Genomic DNA, 22,934 nt, shown 5'->3' with positions numbered 1-22,934 from the left:
GCTCGAATGAAAATCTGGCTGGTGTCCTGATATGAAGCAATTAGGACATGGACATGGTTTGCAAAGAGGGGAGACAATGTTATGAAGACACAGTGAGACATAGCCACCTGCAAGCCAAGGACAGCAGCCTCATGACAATCAAACCTGACAAAATGAACACGAACTTTTAGCCTCTGGAGCTGAGAAAACATGGCTTTTGTTTGTTGTACTATGGATTAAACCGGTACCTTGCACAAACTAGCTGAGTACTCTACCATAGATTTGTGTCCCCAACCCTCTTTCTTTTGGGGGGAGAGACAGGGTCCCTCCATAAAACTCTGGCTGTTCTGGAACTCACTATGTAGACCAGGTTGGCCTCAGAACCCAAATATCTGCTTGCCTCTGCCTCCTGAGTGATAGGACATGTCTGGCTCTCTTTTTACTTGAGATTCTCTTGCCTTAGCCTATCAAATAGCTTACGCAACCAGATCCAGGAAATTCCTGTTATCTTAGCCAGATGGAAGCCAGTCACAGTACCGGTAACCTCAGTACTTAAGAAATGAAGGCAAGGAATCAGAAGTTCAAGGTCTGTCTCAGTTATATGAACAAATGTCTACACCCCCATCCTACAGCCTCTTGATCTACGGTATATTGTTAGTACAGACTTGATATTGAGTAGGATGGATGCTACTGTAAATAACATCTAAAGATATGGAGGTAGTTTTGTATGTTAGGAGGTGGGTATAGGATTTACTGGCCAAATAAGAAGAGACCAGAGGAGCTGGGCAGTGGTGGCACGTGCCTTTAATCCCAGCACTCAGGAGGCAGAGGCAGGTGGATCTCTGTGAGTTCAAGGCCAGGCTGGTCCGACAGCCTCCAAAACAATACAGAGAAACTGTGTCTCATGAAAAAAAAATCCCAGCATAGGGAGGCAGAGGCTGGGAGTTCAAGGACAGCCTGGTCTACAGAGTGAGTTCCAGGACATCCGGGGCTGTTACTCAGAGAAACCCTGTCTCGAAAAACAAACAAATCCCCCCCAAAACAAACAAAAAAACAAAGTTCATTCCTGAGTGATGAATGTGGCTCAGGGATAGAGCCTTGCTTAAGACCTTGGATTCTCCAGCACTCCAACTTCACCCCAGAAAAAGGTTAATTCCTGAATGAATGAAGGATTTCAGGATGAGGGATGGGATAAACAAAGCTTGCATACAAGAAAGATGTTAATGTAGGGGGACTAGAGGGCAGGAATGTTACGGATTGAACTGTGTCCTCTTCAAGTTTATATATTGAAGACCTTACTTCCAGAACCTTGGAGATAGTGGTTTTTTTTTTAGATCAGAAGAGGGTGCCAGATCTCATTACAGATGGTTGTGAGCCACCATGTGGTTGCTGGGAATTGAACTCAGGACCTCTGTAAGAGCAGTCATCTCCCCAGCTAAGGCATCTCCCCAGCTCCCTGAAGATAGCATTTATTTATTTAGTTTTGTTTTTTCGAGAGAGGGTTTCTCTGTATTGTTTTGGAGGCTGTCCTGGAACTCGATCTGTAGACTAGGTTGGCCTCGAACTCACAGAGATCCACCTGCCTCTGGAAGATAGTCTTTAAAAGATGTGATGAAGTTAAACCTGAGGCTGGTCCAATGGGTCCTAATCCAATCTGAATGGTGTCCTAAGAGGAAAGTTGCTCACATATGAACACAGAATGCAGTGCTAGGAAAGAGGCTTCAGGGGAAAAAGCCAAACCTTCTGACACCTACTGACCAGCTCCAATACCGAGAACTTCCATGTTGTTGCTTAATGCTTGAGCCGTATCATTTTGTTATGGTGGTCGAAGCTAATATAAGTCAACTATGGGGTTACTGACAGGGTTTATGGGATAAGTGACAGGGTGACCTTGAGTTTAAGCTTCTACAGGGTAAATCATGGGAATGTGTGGAGTTAGTGTTAAGGGTTTGCAAGGCCAGACATGGGATATCTATGTGATGATGGAGGCCTATGGATGATTGATTAAGTGATGAGAGAGATCTGTGGGGTTAGTTACATGACATTGCTCGGATTAGGAATTAAATATCTCTGTGTTATAATGAAAGATTTTTATTTCCCGGTTTTGAAAATTGCCACCATCAATGGACCCCCGTCCCCCACCTCCTCATATCTTTTCTTCAACGGTTTCTGGCAGAAGCTCCACACATTCCCTACTTTTCCTTACTGGCTTTTTTTTTGTGCCCACTCATCAGCCTGAGTGCGACAAATCAGATACTTCTGACCTTCCAACCTGTGGGAGGAGGGCTTGAGTCTTCTGGGAGGTGGGCAGGGTGACTCATTGGTGGTGTTCCAGCCCACTATACTGCTCTTTAGTTATGTTTGCTCTTAGTTTTCATAACCTTGCTGTCCAACATGCTCTGGGCGTGAGCGAGATGCTTTATAGCATCAAGCACGAGGATTGCAGGTACCACCAGCCATATGCCATTCAAGATAACAAAGTAAAACCAGAAATAAAGGGGGTGGCCGAGCTCCCCATGCTGGAATCCATCACGAAGCTCAGTCAGGAAGTACAGCACATCCCCGTATATCTGGCCTGTGGAAGGCAAGAGAAGGGAAAGTCCTTGTGAGGACAAGAACACTAAGCCAAGGCTCTCTTCCCTGGCATTTGCCAAGCCATTTCTCAAAGACTCAGAGCTCAACCCAAATTCTGAAACTGAAGCTGGACATCTGAGATAACAAAGTACAAATTGCAGAAAGCCGTGTGGGAATTTTTTTTTCCTTTCTTCCCTTCAATCCTCCCTCCCGTGGGGGTGGCGGTGTGGGGGTGGGAGAGAGAGAGAGAAATCTTGGTATGTAGCCTAGGTTGACCTAAAACTCGCAGTCCTTTTGCCTCAGCCTTCTGGATGCTAGGATTACAAACATATACCTCCACACCCAGAGAGAACATGGAGAATTCAACTCAGGAGACCTCACAGATCTGGAATTAAAGGCGAGTTTAAAATCCTAGAATGACAACGTGGGATTTCAAGACCAAAGAGAGCTCATATATGCAAACAAAAAAAGCTAACACTTTAGGTCCTGAGATCCTAGAGGACCCAGGGACTTTGGGCAGCATGAACTATATCAAGTAACTTTCATAAGAGACTCTGATGGAAAAGGAAGAGAACCGGACATTCCTGCTGGAGAGGCAAGCTCAGAGAAAGAGAGATTTGGATGTTTCAGAATACCAAGGATATTCAGCATGTCTCACCCCCGAATGGACACTTATAAGATCTCACCCACACGGATGTGCCTGTATCTATGGATTCCCCCATTAACCCTTGTGGTGCCAGGTATAGGTGTTTTCCTCACCCACAGAGATCACGAGCTGTAGGATAAAGCGGTAAGGTTGTTGGCGGAGAAAGGCAATCACTACCCACAGGCTGAGTGGTCCCCAGAGAACAGCTGTGACAGTCTCCATAGAGACGATGAAGCCGTCATTACTGCAAGAGAAAAAATGGACACTGGCATCATTGTACTCTGCCCACAGAACAACTGGTTAGTGGCCCCAACTCACCACCCCACATCAATGCAGGTTTTCCACTGATACAGGCAAAGCACTTACAGTATATATCGGCTGTCTCCCTTGGAATACTCTTTCCCTGAGGAAAACAGATACAAGAAGAATCAAGTCAGGAAAAGGAACTTCTGTTTCTGATAATCACTGTATGACAACAAACTGTGCTTTTTGTGTGTTTTGTTTTGTTTTTGCTTTTTTCTGAGACAGGGATAGCTCTGGCTATCCTGGAACTCACTCTGTAGACCAAGCTGGCCTTGAACTCAGAGATCCGCCTGCCTGTGCCTCCCAAGTGCTGGGATTAAAGATGTGCACCACCACCACTTGGTGACAGCAAACTTTATAACATCCCTATGCCTCAGTTAATTCAACTGTACAATGGAGATAGTAGCTTTGATTTTAAGGCTCGTGTGTTTATATAATATGTATAAAGACTGATACACAACAATGGTGCTATGATTGCATGGCACTCAAGGCAACAAGGTATAAAAGGAGGCATATATAATGGAAAAAGTCGGGTGTGATTGTGAATTTTTTTCCAAGACAGGGTTTCTCTGTAGCTTCAGAGCCTGCCCTGGAACTTGCTTTGTAGACCAGGCTGGCCTCAAACTCACAGAGATCCACATCTCTACCTCCCAAGTATTGGGATTAAAAGCATGTGCCGCCACGGCCCGAATGATCGTGCATGTTTGTAATCAGCACTTGAGAGGTAGAGGCAGGAGGATCCAAAGTTCAAGTTCATCCTTTAGCTAGTTACATAGATATTTAGAGGCCAGCACAGACCGCATGAGATACTGTCTGGAAAAAAAACAGAAGATGGCTGCCAGGTAGTGGTGGCGCATGCCTTTAGTTCCAGCACTCAGGAGGCAGAGCTAGGCGGATCTCTGTGAGTTTGAGGCCAGTCTGATCTACAGAGTGAGTTCCAGGACAGCCAGGGTGATACAGAGAAACCCTGTCTTGACCCTTCCAAAATAAAGCATAAAAATGAATCATTAGAGAGCATTGACTGCTTGCCACAATTCTAAGTGCCTTACATAATATGTGTGCTATTTACTATTGTTCCCTTTCACAGTCAAGTAAACTGAGGCTTATGTGTATAGCTTATACACAAATAAACTTACTTTTTTGATGTTAGGGATAGAACTCAGGATGTTCTACAACTGAGCTACACCCCTGCTCCTGAAAAAATTATTGGAGTTTGGGAGAAACATGGTAGACAGGAGGTAGATTTTCACTGTATATTTCTTTAAATGGTTTGATATAGACTCATGTGATATATGTGTAATTAAAAAGTTAACAGGCTGGGTGTGGTGGCAAAGACCTTTAATCCCAGCACTTGGGAGGCATAGGCAGGAGAGTTTCTGTGAGTTCAAGACCAGCAAGGTCTACATAGAGAGTTCCATGCCAGCCAAAGCTATGCAGTGAGATCTGTCTCAAAACAAACAAGTAAGTTGCGGGAGTTAAGAGATGGCTTAGTGGAGGATAGAGCACTTGCTGCTCTTGCAGAGGACCTGGGTTCAGTGTCTGCATGGAGGCTTACAACTGTCCCTAAGTGGCTGGGGCCCTTTAATCCCAGAATTTGGGAGGCAGAAGCAGCTGATCTTCTCAGTTCAAGGCCAGTCTGATCTGCATAGCAAGTTTCGAGCCAGCTAGATCTACACGAGACTCAAAACAACAACAACAAAAAAAGTCTCCTATGAGCAGTGAATATCATATGTGAATTTTGGCCTGGAGAGACAGTTCAGCAGTTAAGAGCGCTGATTGGTCTTCCAGAAGACAGGGCACTCACATGGTGACTCACAATCCTCTTTAACTCCAGTCCTGGGGGTCCCAATTCCATCTTTTGGCCTTTGCAGGCATTGCATACAGGCAGTATTCAGACATACAGGTAGGTAAAACACCCATGCATATAAAACTAAATTTAACATTATTAATTTAAAAAATTCAAAAAAAAAAGGATTTTTTAAAAAGCCCAGCCATCCCTATTTCCAGTTTTAGGGGATCTGGTATCCTTTTCCTGCCTTCATAGGCATGTACATGGCACACGAACACATAAAATAAACATTAACTATTTTATTTTTTAAATTTATTTTTATTTAGGGGTGTGTCCATGTGCACGTCACATGTATACCAGTGCTTGGAAGCTAGAAGAGGTGTCAGATCCCATGCAGCTAGTTACAGCCATTTGTCAAACACCTGATATGGGTGTTGGGAATTGAACTCTGGTTCTCTGGAAGGCAGTAAGTGCTCTTAACCACTGAGTCATCTTTGCAGCCCTATTTTATTTATTTTTAAATATGTGTGTGTGTGTGTGTGTGTGTGTGTGTGAATGCAGTGACCTCAGAGGCCACAAGAAGGTGTTGGATCCCCTGGGACTAGAGTTACATCTGGTTGTGAGCCACCATATGGATGCTGGAAATTGAACCCGAGTCCTCTGCAAGAACAACTAGTGTTCTTAACCCTGAGCGATCTGCCCAGCCCAAAATTACTAAATCTTAAAAATTAAAACAAGGGCTGGAGAGATGGCTCAGAGGTTAAGAGCACTGACTGTTCTTCCAGAGGTCCTGAGTTCAATTCCCGGCAACCACGTGGTGGCTTACAACCAACTGTAATGAGATCTGGTGCCCTCTTCTGGCATGCAGGCAGAAGACTGTATACACAATAAATAAAATATTTTAAAAAATTAAAACAAAACAATCCCAGCACAGATAACTGCTTAGGTTTTAAAAGAAAGTTAAGAGAATAAGAAAGGAAGGAAGGCTGGGCGGTGGTGGCGCACGCCTTTAATTCCAGCACTCGGGAGGCAGAGGCAGGAGGATCTCTGTGAGTTCAAGGCCAGGCTGGACCAATAGCCTCCAAAACAATACAGAGAAACCCTGTGTCGTAAAAACCAAAAAAAAAAAAAAAAAAAAAGAAAGGAAGGAAGCAAACAAATAAACGGAGGGGGAGGGGGTTAAATAGCAAAACTAATCTCTACCCAGAAAATTCCCTCCCACAGTACAAGAACTGAGGACTCACAGAGTTGGGATAAGACGGCTTGGTCTTCAAGAAGGATGTCATGGTATACAGAGAACCAACCCTCGATCACAAGGTGAATGAACGCACACACAGCAAACCAGCACAGGGCCAGTCGACGCCAAATTCCAAGTGGGGCAACGGAAACTCGACTGGACAACAGCCACATGACCACAATTAGGAATCCAGAGATGGAGAATAGGCCAACCAGGATATTCCAGGTAGGGAGGTCATTAGGCACAAAGTTGTCCAGCTTCAGGTGCCTGGGCCAGTATGGGTGTACCGGGCCCGAATTGGTGGTCATGTTTCTATGGGCCGCTGGCTGCTTGGAGATAAACAGAGAGAAAAAAACGAACAGAAAAACCTGAGCAAACAGAAAGCACATAGTGAGATAATTAAACCAAATCCAAATAGTTTGCAACAAGAGATGTAAATGAACTGTATGTATTATTGGACAGAATTACTGTAAGACTGGATTAAAAAGAGGTCAATTTTAGCTGGTCCTAATGTTGTAGGCATTTAACCCCAGCACTTGAAGGCAGGTGGATGTCTGTGACTTTGAGGCCAGCCCGGTATACATAGTGAGTTCCAGGACAGCCAGGTATACACAGAGAAACTCTGTCTCAGAAGGAGGGGTGGGGAAGGAAAGACAGAAAAAAAGAAAACTAAAAAACCCTAATTTTGAGCCATTTCAAGAATATAACCAGGGCTGGAGGGATGTATCACTTGTTTAGACCACTTCACTTGTTCTCGCAGAGGACCTGGGTTCAATTCCGAGCACCCACATGGTGGCTTACAACCATCTATAACTCCAGTTCCAGGGGATCCAACACCTTCTCGCTTCTGTGGATACATACGTACATGCAGGCAAAACACTCATACATATAAAATAAAATTAATCTTTAAAATGACAACTAAAATATGAACCTGCATAAATAATAAAGGCTTGTCCCAGGCCTCTGGGAGGCATAGCAATAAGAAATGGGCCTGGCATGAGGCTGCTGAGGCTGGAGAGCTAGTTAGGAAATAGAGCGGGCATGAGAAAGGAAAAGGTCCTCCTCGCTCTCTGGGAACGGGATCAGGGATTTTGACATACTTAGCTAGTCCACTTGTAGAAGGACTACGCCCTGTTTCTGGGAAACAGCAGAAAACGGCTAATGGACTGAAGTTCAAAGTCCTTGCCAAACGTGTGTAAGGATGCCTTTGAGCAACATGTGATCTCCACCTTCTTCACCTGCAAGTCTGTATGCTATACTGAAATCTCATCTTCAAAGACAGCGGCTTCAAAACAAAAGGAAAGACACAAGCACATACTTTCCCTAGTCTTTCAAGTTAGGTATGACAGTGACACGCCTAAAGTCCCAACATTCTGGAGGCTGAGGCTGAACGATTGAGTTCCACAATAGCCTGGTCTCCATAGAAAGTGCCAGGGTAGTCAGAGCTACACAGAAAGATCCTGTATTCAAACAAATAAATAAATTTAGAGATTGAGTAGCTTCCCAAAGCTCCAAATTAAATAGATAGCTTCTACGGGGCACCGAGGTGCATTCTTCTCCTAACACTGCGGACAAGTGCAGCTTTCTGCTTTAATAAACTCACCAACTGCTTCACTGTGACACATTCCAACATTTTTCTTACATTGCAAATTTCAAGGCCTCCGGTGAACCTAAGCAGAGAGGCCCCCCCGAGGCTCCAAGGGGGCATCAGCAGGCAGCACTGCCAGCTACAAGTTGTATTTCCTGTTACTAGTCACAGACTCAGCCCTCAGGGGGTCACAATGTGGTAAAGGACACACGTACGAGTTCTGGTCCCACTCCCCATTGGTCACTGTCTGGCTGAGGTGACAAGAACCAAAGGCCTTGATCTCAGCCCTCGGGGGGGGGGGGGGTAACAATCTAGTGAAGGACACACAGAGATCAGTCCTGCCCCACCTACCGCATTGGTCACAGTCTGATGGGAGAGTCCCTGTCAGCAAGTCAGGTCCCAGCACTTGGGGTTCAGTTTGGTGGAAAGACACAGGAACATAGTTAGCCTGAGTCCACTGCGGGAGAAGGTGGCTGCCATCATTCAACTGGAGGCTATTCCTACCCTGGGGTCCAGGAAATGCAGCGGGAGGCGGCGGGAGGGGGGGCGGGAGGGAGGTCTGCAGAGATGACCAATCAGAGCTACAGCGCCCAGCACCACATTCCAGACTCCAGGCAATTAGTGTGCCATGCCGCCAACAACCCAAAATAAATAGCAAAGGCAGGGTCTCTCGGGCGGCGCTAACCTGGAGAAAGGAGAACCGAGCCCAAACACCATCAATCACAACTAGAACATGCACAACGAGAAGGCGAGTCTTCCGTCGTCTGGACAACCGCTTTAGGGCCCAGGTCCCGCAAAGGGCTCGCACGCAGGCGGCTGTTGGGGAGGGAGGGTCTGAGCACGTGTGGGAACTCGCGCATGCTGGCGGGCGGAGGGCACTCACCTAAGAGTCACGATTGCAGGGCGACTTCTTAGCACAGGCTTGCGACTTTTCAGTCTGCGCGTGAGGCTCCCTAGCAGCCCCAATTTCGCCCAGCCCTCGCGGCTTCCCCGCCTAATGGAACGGACCAATAGTGAAGTGGAGGAGGTGGTTCCTGCCAATAGGAGTTCTCCGTATATCTCAAGCCCGGTCCTCATCCGTGGTGCCATCTCCCCTGTTGGCTGAGATTATATCAGGAGTGGGGCGGAGACCTGGATCCTCCCAGAAGTAAATCTACTTTACTCTGGGCTTCAGTTTCCCCGCCCCCTTATCAATTGCCGGAGATGAGAACAAAGAAGTGATAAATCCACCACATTTGCTAATGAATCCTTGAGTGGCCTATTATCTCATAGTTGTGTAGGCAACCAGTCAGTTCCCAGGCCCAGCCTCAGTGCGAATGCAAAAAAACTGTAGAACCTATACGGCACAAACCTAGTGCCAACTTGAGTTCAACTCCCCAGTCCTAACAGCAGCGGCCATCCTCACTAGTCCCTACTTCAAATCGAAACTATTCAGAACCCAGAACCCTTTCTCCTGCTGACCAATAGGTGTGGACACTCTCGAGAGTCCCCGTTCTTTCCTTCTTTCCTTTCTTTCTTTATTTTCCTCTTCCGTCTTTCCTTCCTTCCTTCCTTGCTTTTTTTTTTTTTCTTCTGAGACAGGGTTTCTCTGTAACCTTGGAACCTGTCCTGGAATTTGCTCTGCAGACCAGACTGGCCTGGACCTCAAAGATCCACCTGTCTCAGCTTCCCAAGTACTAGGATTATATGCCACTTCTCTCTCTTTTTTTTGTTATTTGTTTGTTTTTTGGTTTTGGTGTTGTTTTGTTTTTCCAGACAGTGTTTCTCTGTATTGCTTTGGAGCCTATCCTGGAACTCGCTGTGTAGACAGGGCTGGCCTTGAACTTACAGAGATCCACCTGACTCTGCCTCGAAAGTGCTGGGATGAGAGCAGTAGTCCACCAATACCCTGCTAGGTGCCAGTTCTTAAAGGCCAAACAGAAGTACAACTCGAGTGGGCAACCACATGTCACCAGGAGTCAGTCAGAAAACAGACTTTCATCAGAATCAATATAATTATAACCTGCAATGTTTAGTCCTGAGGATCAATCAGCATCTACCCTGCCCAGCTTGCCCTCCCCCTTTCTGTCCAAATCTGAGCAACTAATCAGAGTAGGGATCCCTCAATTCTCTATCATTTTTTATTAAACCCTCCCCGAATCTGTTCCTGCTCTACATAAGCAGAGCCAGGACACAATGCCATTTTGAATTCCTTAGCCAATCATGAGGAATCTTAAATTACCAGTAAACAGGTCATAATCAACTCCCCCACCCATCCTGTCATGACTTTCAGCTTCCAAACCCTTACCTTCTGCTCTGACCAATGAAGAATGAGCAGATTGTGCATGTCTACTTTTATTTGACAATAACAAACTGCATATAAAAAGGGAGGATGTAGGCAGGGAGGCCCTGGATCTGCTCCTCTCTGCTTCCCCAAGTATCTACCACTGCTAGGCTCCACCGAGGACCAGCTGCTTCCCGCCTGCTGGTGGGGTGGGGATTGACAGGCATGGAAAGGCTGTGAGTGTGATTGTGTGTAGGGGTGTTGGGGCTCAAGAACGGAGAGGGTCAAGGAGAAGAGAAAGGGTCTTCCCTCATTAGGGCTGCTACCCTAAGCAGGGGTATTGAGGGTCATATTCCTCAGCCTATGAGACGGTAGAAGATCCAGCATCCAAAAGTGACCCAGTGACTGGCCCAGCTGAGCTCTGACCACTTGTGGACAGTATATGCCATGCCGTAGCCCTGTGGGAGAGAAAGAGGTCATGTTCTGAAATTCCAGGATACAGTCTCTCAGGAAAACCCATCCTTTGCCCAGGGATCTTTGGTACTTACAAAGAGTAACCAGATAGAGTTGCTTTTTTTTCATTCTTTAAAGATCATTTTAACGGGCTAAGTGTGTAGCTTGATGGGAGGGTGTGTGCTTACATGCAGGAGGCCCTGGGTTTTGATTTCCAGAAGCAACAAAAAAGACATTTTAAAGATAAGATGATGTGCTGGGTTAAGCTTGTCATCCAAGTCATTTGTAATATAAAACCATTGGAAATCTGAGTGTCTATCAATAAGGGACAAATTAAACCATGTCGAACTGTTGGGATGGAAAAAAACAAAGAATGATGACTCTGTATGCTTAAAAAACTAGGGGAAGCCAGGCAGGTGGTAGCATGCATCATTAATCCCAGCACTAGAGAGGCACAGATAGGCTGATCTGTGAGTTCAAGGCCAGCCTGGTCTACATAATGAGTTCAATGTCTTAGGGGAAAAAACCTGGAAGAAATTAAAAGATATTATATGTATGTGTGATAGGCTTTGAGGAGATAGTTAATGGATGCATGAAAGTGATCACTTGTGAATTTTGCAGTAAATATCTACAATGCTTATTTTTTGTTTGATTTTAGATGATGAGGATCACTTTGCAAGCATGGTAGATAATGGTTCTACCAAAAAGGGCTCTATACTCATAGAAAAATACTATTTTTTGTTTGTCTGTCTGTTTTGAGATGGGGAGTCTCTCTACATAGACCTGGCTGTCCTTGAGCTCACTATGTGGACTAGGCTATCCTCAGACTCACAAATATTCACCTGCCTCTGCCTCCTGAGTGCTGCGACTAAAAGCATGTCCCGCCACACCCACCCCTAAAATGCTTAAGGAAAAGTTAAAGAAAGCCTGGCATGTGGTGCTTGGCTTGTAATCTCATGTATTTGGGAGGCTGCAGCAAGGAGGTTCTTATGTAAAAAGAAACCAAAGTGGGCATGATAGCTGACATATGTAATCTACCCCCCAACAAACACACAGAGTTCCTCCGTGTATTCCTGGCTGTCCTTCCGGAACTCGCCCTGTGAACAAACCAGGCTGGTCTCCAATGCAGAGATCCATCAGCCTCTACCTCCCAAATGCTGGGATTAAAGGCATGTGACAACACTGCCAACTAGCCATACATGTAATCTTGCCACTGGGGAGACTGAGATTACAGAAACAGTTTTCAAGTCGACCTAGACTAATACAGAATCCAGGAATGAAAGAACAACCAAACAAAACCTAACCAAACCCAGATTTGTTTGAGACAAGGTTTCTCTATGTAACCTTTCCTCTCCTGGTAATCGCTATGAGACCAACACCAGGTTGCTCTTGAACTCACAGAGACCCACCTGCCTGCTTGCTTCCTGAGTGGTGGAACTAAAGGTGTGGACCAACATGCCAGGATACCAACCCGGGATTTTTTTTTTTTTTTTTTTTGGTTTTTCGAGACAGGGTTTCTCTGTGGCTTTGGAGGCTGTCCTGGAACTCACTCTGTAGACCAGGCTGGCCTCGAATTCACAGAGATCCGCCTGCCTCTGCCTCCCTAGTGCTGGGATTAAAGGCGTGAGCCACCAACGCCCGGCCAACCCGGGATTTTTTATGCTCAATTTGAATGAGAATTTTAAAATGCTTTTTAATTAGGAAAGAACATGAAAATTTTTTTTTCAGTTAAGAATTTAAAAATCATGGCTGGACAGATGGCTCCGCAGTTAAGAACAGTGGCTGCTCTTCCAGAAGTTCAGAGTTCAATTCCCAGCGCCTACCTAACTGCAGTTCCATAGGATATGATGGTCTCTACTGATGTGCATACACACAGACAAAATATCCATACAAATAAAATACATAAATAAATAAATCTTTAAAAAGTAATCTAAAGGACAGGCTCCAAAATAACACAGAGAAACCCTGTCGTCAACACTCCACACAAAAAAGTAATCTAAAAAGTAGTACAAGGCCAGCATGTTCTACAGAGCAAGTTCCAGGACAGCTAGTGCTACACAGAGAAACCCTGTTATGAAAGCAACAACAAAGAAATAAAATGTAACTACTAGCTCGGCTAAGGCAGGATGTAGACATTGAGACTAGCCTCTGGAACAAAGACCTTCTATCTTACAAGAAAGAAGAAAAAGTATGAAGAGTTGGAAATTAATTAAAGGTAAGCAAATTTTTGATTCTTCAAAACCCATATGAATTAATTCTGAAATTGTTCTCCATTGTAAAACACATACCTGGAATTTGTACACTTGATACAAATAAACAAATTATTGAAGCCTGGCTGTGGTGGCACACGCCTTTGATTCCAGCTCTTGGGAGGCAGAGGCTGGAGGATCTCTGTGATTTTGAAGCCAACTTGCTCTACTGAGTGAGTTCCAAGACAGCCTCCAAACTACAGAGGAACCCTGTCTTGAAAAAGAAAAAAAAATACAAAATCAAAACAGAGCATAATTGAGCTGGGTGTGGGCACATACAGGTAATACTAGAATTCAGGAGGCAGAGGCAGAAAAACCATGAAAGTTTTTTTTAGTTAAGAATTTAAAAATCAGGGCTGGACAGATGGCTCAGCAGTTAAGAACACTGGCTGCTCTTCCAGAAGTTCAGAGTTCAATTCCCAGCACCTACCTAACTGTAGTTCCATGGGATACAAACCGTTCTTCTGGTGTGCCTAACACTGACAAAATATCCACGAACTTAAAACACATAAATAAATAAATCTTTAAAAAGTATTCTAAAGGAAAGACTCCAAAATAACACAGAGAAACCCTGTCTTGAACCTCGAACGAAAAAAGTAATCTAAAAAATACTTCAAGGCCAGCATGTTCGACAGAGCAAGTTCCAGGACAGCGAATGCTACACAGAGAAAACGTGTTTTGAAAGCAACAACAATGAATTAAAAATGTAACTACTCGTATGCCTAAGGCAGGTTGCAGAGATATAGCCTAGTCTCGGGAGAAAAAACATTCTATCTCCAAAGAAAGAAGAAAAATATATGAGGAATTGAAACTTAACTAAAAGGCAAGCAAAATTTAAAAATTTCAAAACCCATATGAATTAATTCTGAAATTGTTCTTCATTGTAAAACACATACCTGGAATTTGTACACTTGACACAAATTAAAATATTATTGATGCCTGGGAATGATGGCACAGGCCTTTCATTCCAGCACTTGGGAGGCAGAGGCAGGAGGATCTCTGTGAGTTTGAAGCCAGCCTGATCAACAGACTGAGTGCCAAGACAACCTAAAAAGCTACAAAGGATCCCTGTCTCGGAAAAAGCAAAAACAAAAACCAAAAAGAACATTATTGAGCTGGGTGTGGGCACATAGCGTTCATCCTAGAATTCAGGAGGCAGAGGCAGATGGATCTGAGCTCAGGACCATCCTGGAATACATATGGAGATCGAGGACAGCAGCTAGGGCTATGGGACAGAATCTGTCTCCAAAATGTATAGAAATTTTAAGGTGAATTGGTTTTGAAGTAGGGTCTCAATCATGTTTCCCAGGTAGCAACATTCCTGGGCTCACATGACAGTCCTGCCTCAGTGTCCTAAGTAGCTGGTACCCACAGATCTGCATCATCATTCCAAGGAACATACATTGTATGTAGAATCCAGGGTTAGGGATGTAGCTCAAATGGAAGCACACAGAAGCCCTAGACTGCTTCCCCAGCACAGCATCAACTGGGCCTGGAGGTCCATGTCTAGAATCTAACTACAGGAGGCAGGGCAGGACAATTAGAAGCTCAAGTTTGGCTTTGGCTAACAATGAGCTTGAGGCTAACCTGGGCTACATGTGTGTCTCTGTTTCTCTGTCTCCTGGGCTACATGGGTCTATCCCCCACTGCCGCACCAAATACACACAGACTCACACACACACACACACACACACTCACAGACACACACACATTCTCACAAACACACACATACACCTGGACTGGGGTGTGTCACAAGTAGAGTGACTATATGCCCTGTACCAAGCCCATGGTTTGCTCTCTAGCATACAACAAAACTGGGTGTGGTACTACATGCCTTAATCCCAGCCCTGGGAAGAAAGAGTGATCTTGAGACCAGACTGAGTTCCAGACTGGCTTGGAACTCAGAGATCCACCAGTGTCAGCTTCCAAAGTACTAGGATTACATGCCAGTTCTCTCTCTTTTTTTTTGTTATTTTCTTGTTTTTTAGTTTCGTTGTTGTTTTTATTTTTTTGTTTTTGTTTTTCGAGAGAGTGTCTCCTGTATTGCTTTGGAGCCTATCCTGGAACTCACTCTGTTTTCCAGGCTGTCTTCAAACTCACAGAGATCCACCTGACTCTGCCTCGCAAGTGCTGGGATGAGAGCTGTGGTCCACCAATGCCCTGCTAGGTGCCAGTTCTTAAAGGCCAAACTGAAGTACAACGCTAAAGCAGCCAGTGCGCAACCACCTGTCCACAGCAGCCAGTCAGAAAACAGACATTCATCAGAATCGATATAAGTATAACCAGCAAGTGTTACTCCAAAAGGACCAATCAGCATCTACCCTGCCCAGCTTGCCCTCCCCCTCTCTGTCCTAATCTGAGCAATCAATCAGAGTAGGGATCCCTCAATTCTCTATCATTTATTATTAAACCCTCCCGCAACCTGTTCCTGCTCCTCATCAGCGGAGCCAGGACACAATGCCATTTTGAATTCCTTAGCCAATCATGAAGAATCTTAAATTCCCCGTAAACAGATCACAATGGGTTCCCCCACCCATCCTGTCATGACTTTCAGCTTCCAAACCCTTACCTTCTGGTCTGACCAATGAAGAATGAGCAGATTGTGCATGTCTACTTTTATTTGACAATAGCAAACTGCATATAAAAAGGGAGGAGGCAGGCAGGGAGGCCCTAGATCTGCTTCTCTGCTTCCCCAAGTATCTACCACTGCTAGGCTCCACCGAGGACCAGCTGCTTCCCGCCTGCTGGTGGGGTGGGGATTGGCAGGCATGGAAAGGCTGTGAGTGTGATTGTGTGTAGAGGTGTTGGGGCTCAAGAACGGAGAGGGTCAAGGAGAAGAGAAAGGGTCTTCCCTCATTAGGGCTGCTACCCTAAGCAAGGGTATTGAAGGGGATAATGAGGGTCATATGACTCAGCTTATGAGACGGTAGAAGATCCAGCATCCAAAAGTGACCCAGTGACTGGCCCAGCTGAGCTCTGACCACTTGTGGACAGTATATGCCATGCCGTAGCCCTGTGGGAGAGAAAGAGGTCATGTTCTGAAATTCCAGGATACAGTCTCTCAGGAAAACACATGCAGGGATCTTTGGTACTTACAAAGAGTAACCAGATAGAGTTGCTTTTTTTCATTCTTTAAAGATCATTTTAACGGGCTAAGTGTGTAGCTTGATGGGAGGGTGTGTGCTTACATGCAGGAGGCCCTGGGTTTTGATTTCCAGAAGCAACAAAAAAGACATTTTAAAGATAAGATGATGTGCTGGGTTAAGCTTGTCATCCAAGTCATTTGTAATATAAAACCATTGGAAATCTGAGTGTCTATCAATAAGGGACAAATTAAACCATGTCGAACTGTTGGGATGGAAAAAAACAAAGAATGATGACTCTGTATGCTTAAAAAACTAGGGGAAGCCAGGCTTGTTGTAGCACATATCATTAATCCCAGCACTAGAGAGGCACAGATAGCCTGATCTGTGAGTTCAAGACTAGCCTGGTCTACATAGTGAGTTCACTGTCTTAGGGGAAAAAAAACCTGGAGGAAAGAAATTAAAATATATTATGTGATTGTTTGATATACTTTGAGGATATAGTTAATGAATACATGAAAATGATCACTAGTGAATTTTGCAGTGAATATCTACAATGCTTATTTTTTATTTGATTTTGGATTATGAGGATCACTTTCCAAGTATGGTTGACAAGGGTGCTACCACTAAGTGCTCAATAATCCTAAAAAAATTGTATTTTTGTTTGTTGGTCTGTTATGAGATGTGGGGGTCTCTCTTCACAGCCCTGGCTGTACCTGAACTCACTATGTGGACCAGGCTATCCTCAGACTCACAGAAATGCACTTGCCTCTGCCTCCTGAGTGCTAGGAATAAAAGCATGTCCCGCCACACCCACCCCTAAAATGCTTAAGGAAAAGTTAAAGAAAGCCTGGCATGTGGTGCTTGGCTTGTAATCTCATGTATTTGGGAGGCTGCAGCAAGGAAGTCTTATGTAAAAAGAAACCAAAGTGGGCATGATAGCTGACATATGTAATCTACCCCCCAACAAACACACAGAGTTCCTCCGTGTATTCCTGGCTGTCCTTCCAGAACTCGCCCTGTGAACAAACCAGGCTGGTCTCCAATGCAGAGATGCATCAGCCTCTACCTCCCAAATGCTGGGATTAAAGGCATGTGATAACACTGCCAACTAGCCATACATGTAATCTTGCCACTGGGGAGACTGAGATTAGAGAAACGGTTTTCAAGCAGCCTAGACTACCACAGATTCCAAGATTGAAAGAACAACCAAACAAAACCTAACCAACCCAGATTTGTTTGAGACAAGGTTTCTCTATGTAACCTTTCCTGTCCTGGTAATCGCTATGAGGCCAACACCAGGTTGCTCTTGAAGTCACAGAGACCCAACTGTCTGCTTGCTTCCTGAGTGGTGGAACTAAAGGTGTGGACCAACATTCCAGGCTACCAACCCAAGATTTTCTATGCTCAATTTGAATGAGAATTTTAAAATGCTTTTTAATTAGGAAAGAACATGAAAATTTTTTTTCAGTTAAGAATTTAAAAATCATGGCTGGACAGATGGCTCCGCAGTTAAGAACAGTGGCTGCTCTTCCAGAAGTTCAGAGTTCAATTCCCAGCGCCTACCTAACTGCAGTTCCATAGGATATGATGGTCTCTACTGATGTGCATACACACAGACAAAATATCCATACAAATAAAATACATAAATAAATAAATCTTTAAAAAGTAATCTAAAGGACAGGCTCCAAAATAACACAGAGAAACCCTGTCGTCAACACTCCACACAAAAAAGTAATCTAAAAAGTAGTACAAGGCCAGCATGTTCTACAGAGCAAGTTCCAGGACAGCTAGTGCTACACAGAGAAACCCTGTTATGAAAGCAACAACAAAGAAATAAAATGTAACTACTAGCTCGGCTAAGGCAGGATGTAGACATTGAGACTAGCCTCTGGAACAAAGACCTTCTATCTTACAAGAAAGAAGAAAAAGTATGAAGAGTTGGAAATTAATTAAAGGTAAGCAAATTTTTGATTCTTCAAAACCCATATGAATTAATTCTGAAATTGTTCTCCATTGTAAAACACATACCTGGAATTTGTACACTTGATACAAATAAACAAATTATTGAAGCCTGGCTGTGGTGGCACACGCCTTTGATTCCAGCTCTTGGGAGGCAGAGGCTGGAGGATCTCTGTGATTTTGAAGCCAACTTGCTCTACTGAGTGAGTTCCAAGACAGCCTCCAAACTACAGAGGAACCCTGTCTTGAAAAAGAAAAAAAAAAACAAACAAAATCAAAACAGAGCATAATTGAGCTGGGTGTGGGCATATACAGGTAATACTAGAATTCAGGAGGCAGAGGCAGAAAAACCATGAAAGTTTTTTTTAGTTAAGAATTTAAAAATCAGGGCTGGACAGATGGCTCAGCAGTTAAGAACACTGGCTGCTCTTCTGGAAGTTCAGAGTTCAATTCCCAGCACCTACCTAACTGTAGTTCCATGGGATACAAAGCCCTCTTCTGGTGTACATACACACAGGCAAAATATCCACGAACTTAAAACACATAAATAAATAAATCTTTTAAAAGTATTCTAAAGGAAAGACTCCAAAATAACACAGAGAAACGCTGTCTTGAACCTCACCAAAAACAATCATATCTAAAAAATACTTCAAGGCCAGCACGTTCGACAGAGCAAGTTCCAGGACAGCGAATGCTACACAGAGAAAACGTGTTTTGAAAGCAACAACAATGAATTAAAAATGTAACTACTCGTATGCCTAAGGCAGGTTGTAGAGATATAGCCTAGTCTCGGAAGAAAAACATTCTATCTCCAAAGAAAGAAGAAAAATGTATGAAGAATTGAAACTTGACTAAAAGGCAAGCAAATTTTAGATTTTTCAAAACCCATATGAATTAATTCTGAAATTGTTCTCCATTGTAAAACATATACCTGGAATTTGTGCACTTGACACAAATAAAAATATTATTGAAGCCTGGGGGTGATGGCACATGCCTTTCATTCCAGCATTTGGGAGGCAGAGGAAGGAGGATCTCTGTGAGTTTGAAGCCAGTGTGGTCAACCATGAGTTCTAAGACCGCCTTAAAAGCTACAGAGGATCCCTGTCTCAAAAGCAAAAACAAAAACCAAAAAGAACATTCTTGAGCTGGGTGTGGGCACATAGCATTCATCCTAGAATTCAGGAGGCAGAGGCAGATGGATCTGAGCTCAGGACCATCCTGGAATACATATGGAGATCGAGGACAGCAGCTAGGGCTATGGGACAGAATCTGTCTCCAAAATGTATAGAAATTTTAAGGTGAATTGGTTTTGAAGTAGGGTCTCAATCATGTTTCCCAGGTAGCAACATTCCTGGGCTCACATGACAGTCCTGCCTCAGTGTCCTAAGTAGCTGGTACCCATAGATCTGCATCATCATTCCAAGGAACATACATTGTATGTAGAATCCAGGGTTAGGGATGTAGCTCAAATGGAAGCACACAGAAGCCCTAGACTGCTTCCCCAGCACAGCATCAACTGGGCCTGGAGGTCCATGTCTAGAATCTAGACTACAGGAAGCAGGGCAGGATGATTACAAGTTCAAGTTTGGCTTTGGCTAACAATGAGCTTGAGGCTAGCCTGGGCTACATGTGTGTCTCTCCCCCAACTGCCCCACCTCATACACACACACTCACACACACTCTCACACACACACACACACACACACACACACACACACACACACACACACACACGTGGGCTGGGGTGTGTCACAAGTAGAGTGACTACATGTCCTGTACCACGCCCATGGTTTGCCCTCTAGCATACAACAAAACTGGGTGTGGTACTACATGCCTGTAATCCTAGCCCCGGGAATAAAGAGTGAGTTTGAGACCAGACTGAGTTCCAGACTGGCTTGGAACTCAGAGATCCACCAGTGTCAGCTTCCCAAGTATTAGGATTACATGCCACTTCTCTCTCTCTTTTTTTTTTTTTTTGTTATTTTCTTGTTTTTTGGTTTTGTTGTTGTTTTTATTTTTTTGTTTTTGTTTTTCGAGAGAGTGTCTGTAAGCGTTTCGTCGGGATGGGTCAGGACAGGATGGAACAGGAGTGAGTGGGTCAGGTATTCTGGCACTCGGGAGTCACAGAATACCCAGTGTTACACAGCTCAGGTGGAAAGGTATCCTGGAGCTCGGGAGCCAAGGATACTGAGTGTTACACAGCTCAGGTAGAAAGGTATCCTGGAGCTCGGGAGCCAAGGACCACCACAGGTTGCAGTAAGCTTGGCAGCTTACAGCCTTGCCTCAGAGAAAGGCTTCTCCGGTGTGTCAGCTCCGCTCCGGCAGGACAGGGTCTTCCAGCTGGGGATGTTCGCCTAGTGTAGCAGTTTTGCTCCGCAGGAGGTTTCTCGGGCGAAGTTGCTACAGTTCAGCTCTGCTCCTGGAGAGCCGAGCGGAGAGCAGGGAGCCGGGCGGGAGCAGAGTGTAACAACTCCGCTCTGCCAAGGAAGGTTTCCCGGGCAAGTGTTACAGCGCTGCTCGCTCTGCTCTGCTCTGCTCTGCCCAGGGTCGCCTCTGCTCGCTCTGCTCTGCTCTGCCCAGGGTCGCCTTTGCTCTGTCGCAGCCGCAAAAGAAGATCTTCACCCCGAAGCTCATCCAAAGGTGTTTATTGGAAGACAGCTGGACCAGCCAAGCTGAACATACACAGGGTTTATATAGGGGTTCCTGGGGTTGGGGAAGTTTTTCCAGGGTAGGGATTGGTCCGATTTCAGTGCTGAGCTCAGATTGGCTAGAGCTCTGCTCCGGGATTGGTTACTTTTTTACACAGGATTAGGGTCAGATTTGGCTCTGGTTTCAGGGCCAAAGTGTGTTTCTTTCTCTGGTCCTTTTTAGCCTTTTGGCTCCAATTTTAGGGCCAGGGTACATTTCTTTCACTGACTCTGATTCCAGGGACAAAGTGTGTTCCTTTGGCACTGGTTTTAGGGTCAGGGTACATTTCTTTGGTTCTGGTTGCAGGGCCAAAGTGTGTTTCTTTGGCTCTGCTCAGGGTGTGTTTCTTTGACTGGTCCCTTTTCCCTACATTCCCCCCTTTTTTGTTTAATAAAACTGGGGTTTGGAAAAGGGGCGGTGTTATCATTAGACTACTTCCTGCTGAATGGGGGCGTCGAGGTTCATGGGGCAATCTTCATCTTTGTCCAGATGTGTCCAGGTGTTGTAGCTTTCTGGTTCCTTAGCTAGGGGCTGATAACCCTGTAATAACAACTGGTTGAAAGTTTGGTTAGAAATTTTTTGAACTTGTTGTTGAAGGAATCTAGACAAAAATTTATAAGACAGGGTGCCACTAGTAGAATTAAGAAAACAGAGAGAAGAGGAGTTAGAAAAGGTAGCATCCAGTTCCATATTGGATTATTAGTGATCCACTGGCCAGAGCTATCAAGTTGTTCTTTATATTTTTGAAGGTCTGTTTGAAGTTGTTGAATTTTATCCTTTACTATTCCTGACTGGTTAACATAAAAGCAACATTCTTCCCCGAGAAAGAGGCAAAGTCCACCTCTTTCTGCTGTTAGTAAATCTAGTCCTCTCCGATTTTGTAGTACTACAGCAGATAGGGAGTCTATCTGACCCTGAAGGGTGAGGATGGTTTGAGCTACCTGTTGGAAATCCTGGATGAATTGTGAGGAAAGCCTATGGTACATCGTTAGGGAAATAGTTAATCCTGCTGTTCCTGTGGCCACACCTGCAGTTATGCCCAGAGCTGCCAGGAGGGGTATGATCTGAATTGCTCGCTTGTCATGTCGTCCTGCTATAAACTTAGTGATGGGAATTGGTAGGGGCTCTTCACCAGGTATCACTCCTAATTTAGGGAAGAGGAACACCAGGGTACATGTCCCAGACCAACTGGCAGGCAGGCAGTGGTATACCTGTGTGCCACAGAGAATCGACGCATTGTGAATATTTGGATATAGGGGCTGTGTGGTAGTATTAAGCGTTATGGTATTGTTGCAGTCTTTAGAATCTAGAATGCCCACAAGGTGTGTTCCTGCTGAGCTAAAGCAGTCTGAGATACCGAAGAGAGAGATGTGGGAGAGATAAGGGGTGGTAGTAATGTTTGGCTCAGAGCAGTTTAGAAGTGGCAAAGTGGGAAAATCTGTTAAGACAATGGGTGAGGCCACAAAGGGTGGTTGTGAGTTTGACCCAGGAGGGACACGCAACCAGCATTCTTCAAAGCGGTTAGGCAAGACATTATTTAATAGCTTGTATGTAGAGATTAAGGTTTGAAATAAGAGATGGTATGACAGGTGTAGGAAGGAGCTGCCATCCGTATACCATGTATAGGTGGTCTGGGGTAGAGCTCCCTCGTGTATATGTGTAGGATGAGGAAGTAACTCTTCTAGGGTCTCAATACAAGAGTGAGATGGGGAGTATTTTGAGACTGGTTGGGGGAGAAGATTTGAAATATTAAGAGGTGGGCATGGCTGAAAGGTAAGTGTTGTATCCTCTACTAATGCTACCTGAAGGGAGAGAACTCTGGAGGGGGGTAATGTTTGGAGACCCTTATATGTTAGAAGATGGGACAGGTGGTGAGGAGAGAGGACAGTAGTAGGAGACCCAAAGGTTAACTTCTTTGATTCTCGTATGAGGAGTTCAGCTGCAGCCAGAGCCCGCAGACAAGGTGCCCAACCTTGGATAGTGTGATCTAATTTTTTGATAAGTATGTGACTGGTGTAAAGGAAGGTCCCAGTTGGTGACCCAGGACCCCGAGGGCATATCCCTCTTTCTCAGTAACATAGAGAGAGAAGGGACGTGTTAAGTCTGGAAGGTGTAAGGCT

The 22,934-nt window shown here is 44.8% G+C and overlaps 2 protein-coding genes across 5 annotated transcripts in view; both read right to left on the bottom strand.

Annotated features, from left to right (window-relative positions):
* Positions 1-2,054: 2,054 nt before the first annotated feature.
* On the bottom strand, positions 2,055-9,146 carry LOC101824914 (EBP cholestenol delta-isomerase). Of its 4 annotated transcripts, none has more exons than XM_040733693.1 (5): positions 9,000-9,146; positions 6,536-6,854; positions 3,566-3,602; positions 3,313-3,443; positions 2,055-2,554 (listed from the first exon to the last, which is right to left on the bottom strand). In XM_040733693.1, the coding sequence occupies exons 2-5, from the start codon at positions 6,834-6,836 to the stop codon at positions 2,331-2,333; spliced, it is 693 nt and encodes a 230-aa protein (XP_040589627.1). In that variant the 5' UTR covers positions 6,837-6,854; positions 9,000-9,146; the 3' UTR covers positions 2,055-2,330. The 4 variants fall into 4 exon arrangements, with proteins under 4 accessions (XP_040589627.1, XP_040589629.1, XP_040589628.1 ...); XM_040733695.1 differs by having other exon boundaries at positions 6,536-6,896; positions 9,000-9,097; XM_040733694.1 differs by lacking the exon at positions 9,000-9,146 and adding an exon at positions 8,468-8,615.
* A 1,294-nt stretch (positions 9,147-10,440) lies between these two features.
* The window catches only part of Porcn (porcupine O-acyltransferase), a 39,310-nt gene continuing 26,816 nt past the window's right edge, over positions 10,441-22,934 (bottom strand). The window contains exon 16 of the mRNA XM_040733710.1: positions 10,441-10,705. The gene's annotated coding sequence lies outside the window, so the exon portion shown is untranslated. The remainder of the gene's footprint in view (positions 10,706-22,934) is intronic.

Source organism: Mesocricetus auratus, unplaced genomic scaffold (genome assembly GCF_017639785.1).
Source record: "Mesocricetus auratus isolate SY011 unplaced genomic scaffold, BCM_Maur_2.0 Super-Scaffold_100033, whole genome shotgun sequence".
Classification (NCBI taxonomy): Eukaryota; Metazoa; Chordata; class Mammalia; order Rodentia; family Cricetidae; genus Mesocricetus; species Mesocricetus auratus.
Note: the sequence above shows the minus strand (reverse complement) of the source record. Positions and strands in the feature narration are given on the sequence as shown.

What these genes read in the sequence shown, in the direction of transcription:
- LOC101824914 (XM_040733693.1), bottom strand. Translation starts at nt 6,836, where the DNA reads ATGACCACCAATTCGGGCCCGGTACACCCATACTGGCCCAGGCACCTG. An exon ending in GGAGACAGCCGATATATACT is followed by an intron (nt 3,444 to 3,565) that starts GTAAGTGCTTTG and finishes TTTCTCTTGCAG; the next exon opens with TAATGACGGCTTCATCGTCT. An exon ending in ACAGCTCGTGATCTCTGTGG is followed by an intron (nt 2,555 to 3,312) that starts GTGAGGAAAACA and finishes TGCCTTCCACAG; the next exon opens with GCCAGATATACGGGGATGTG.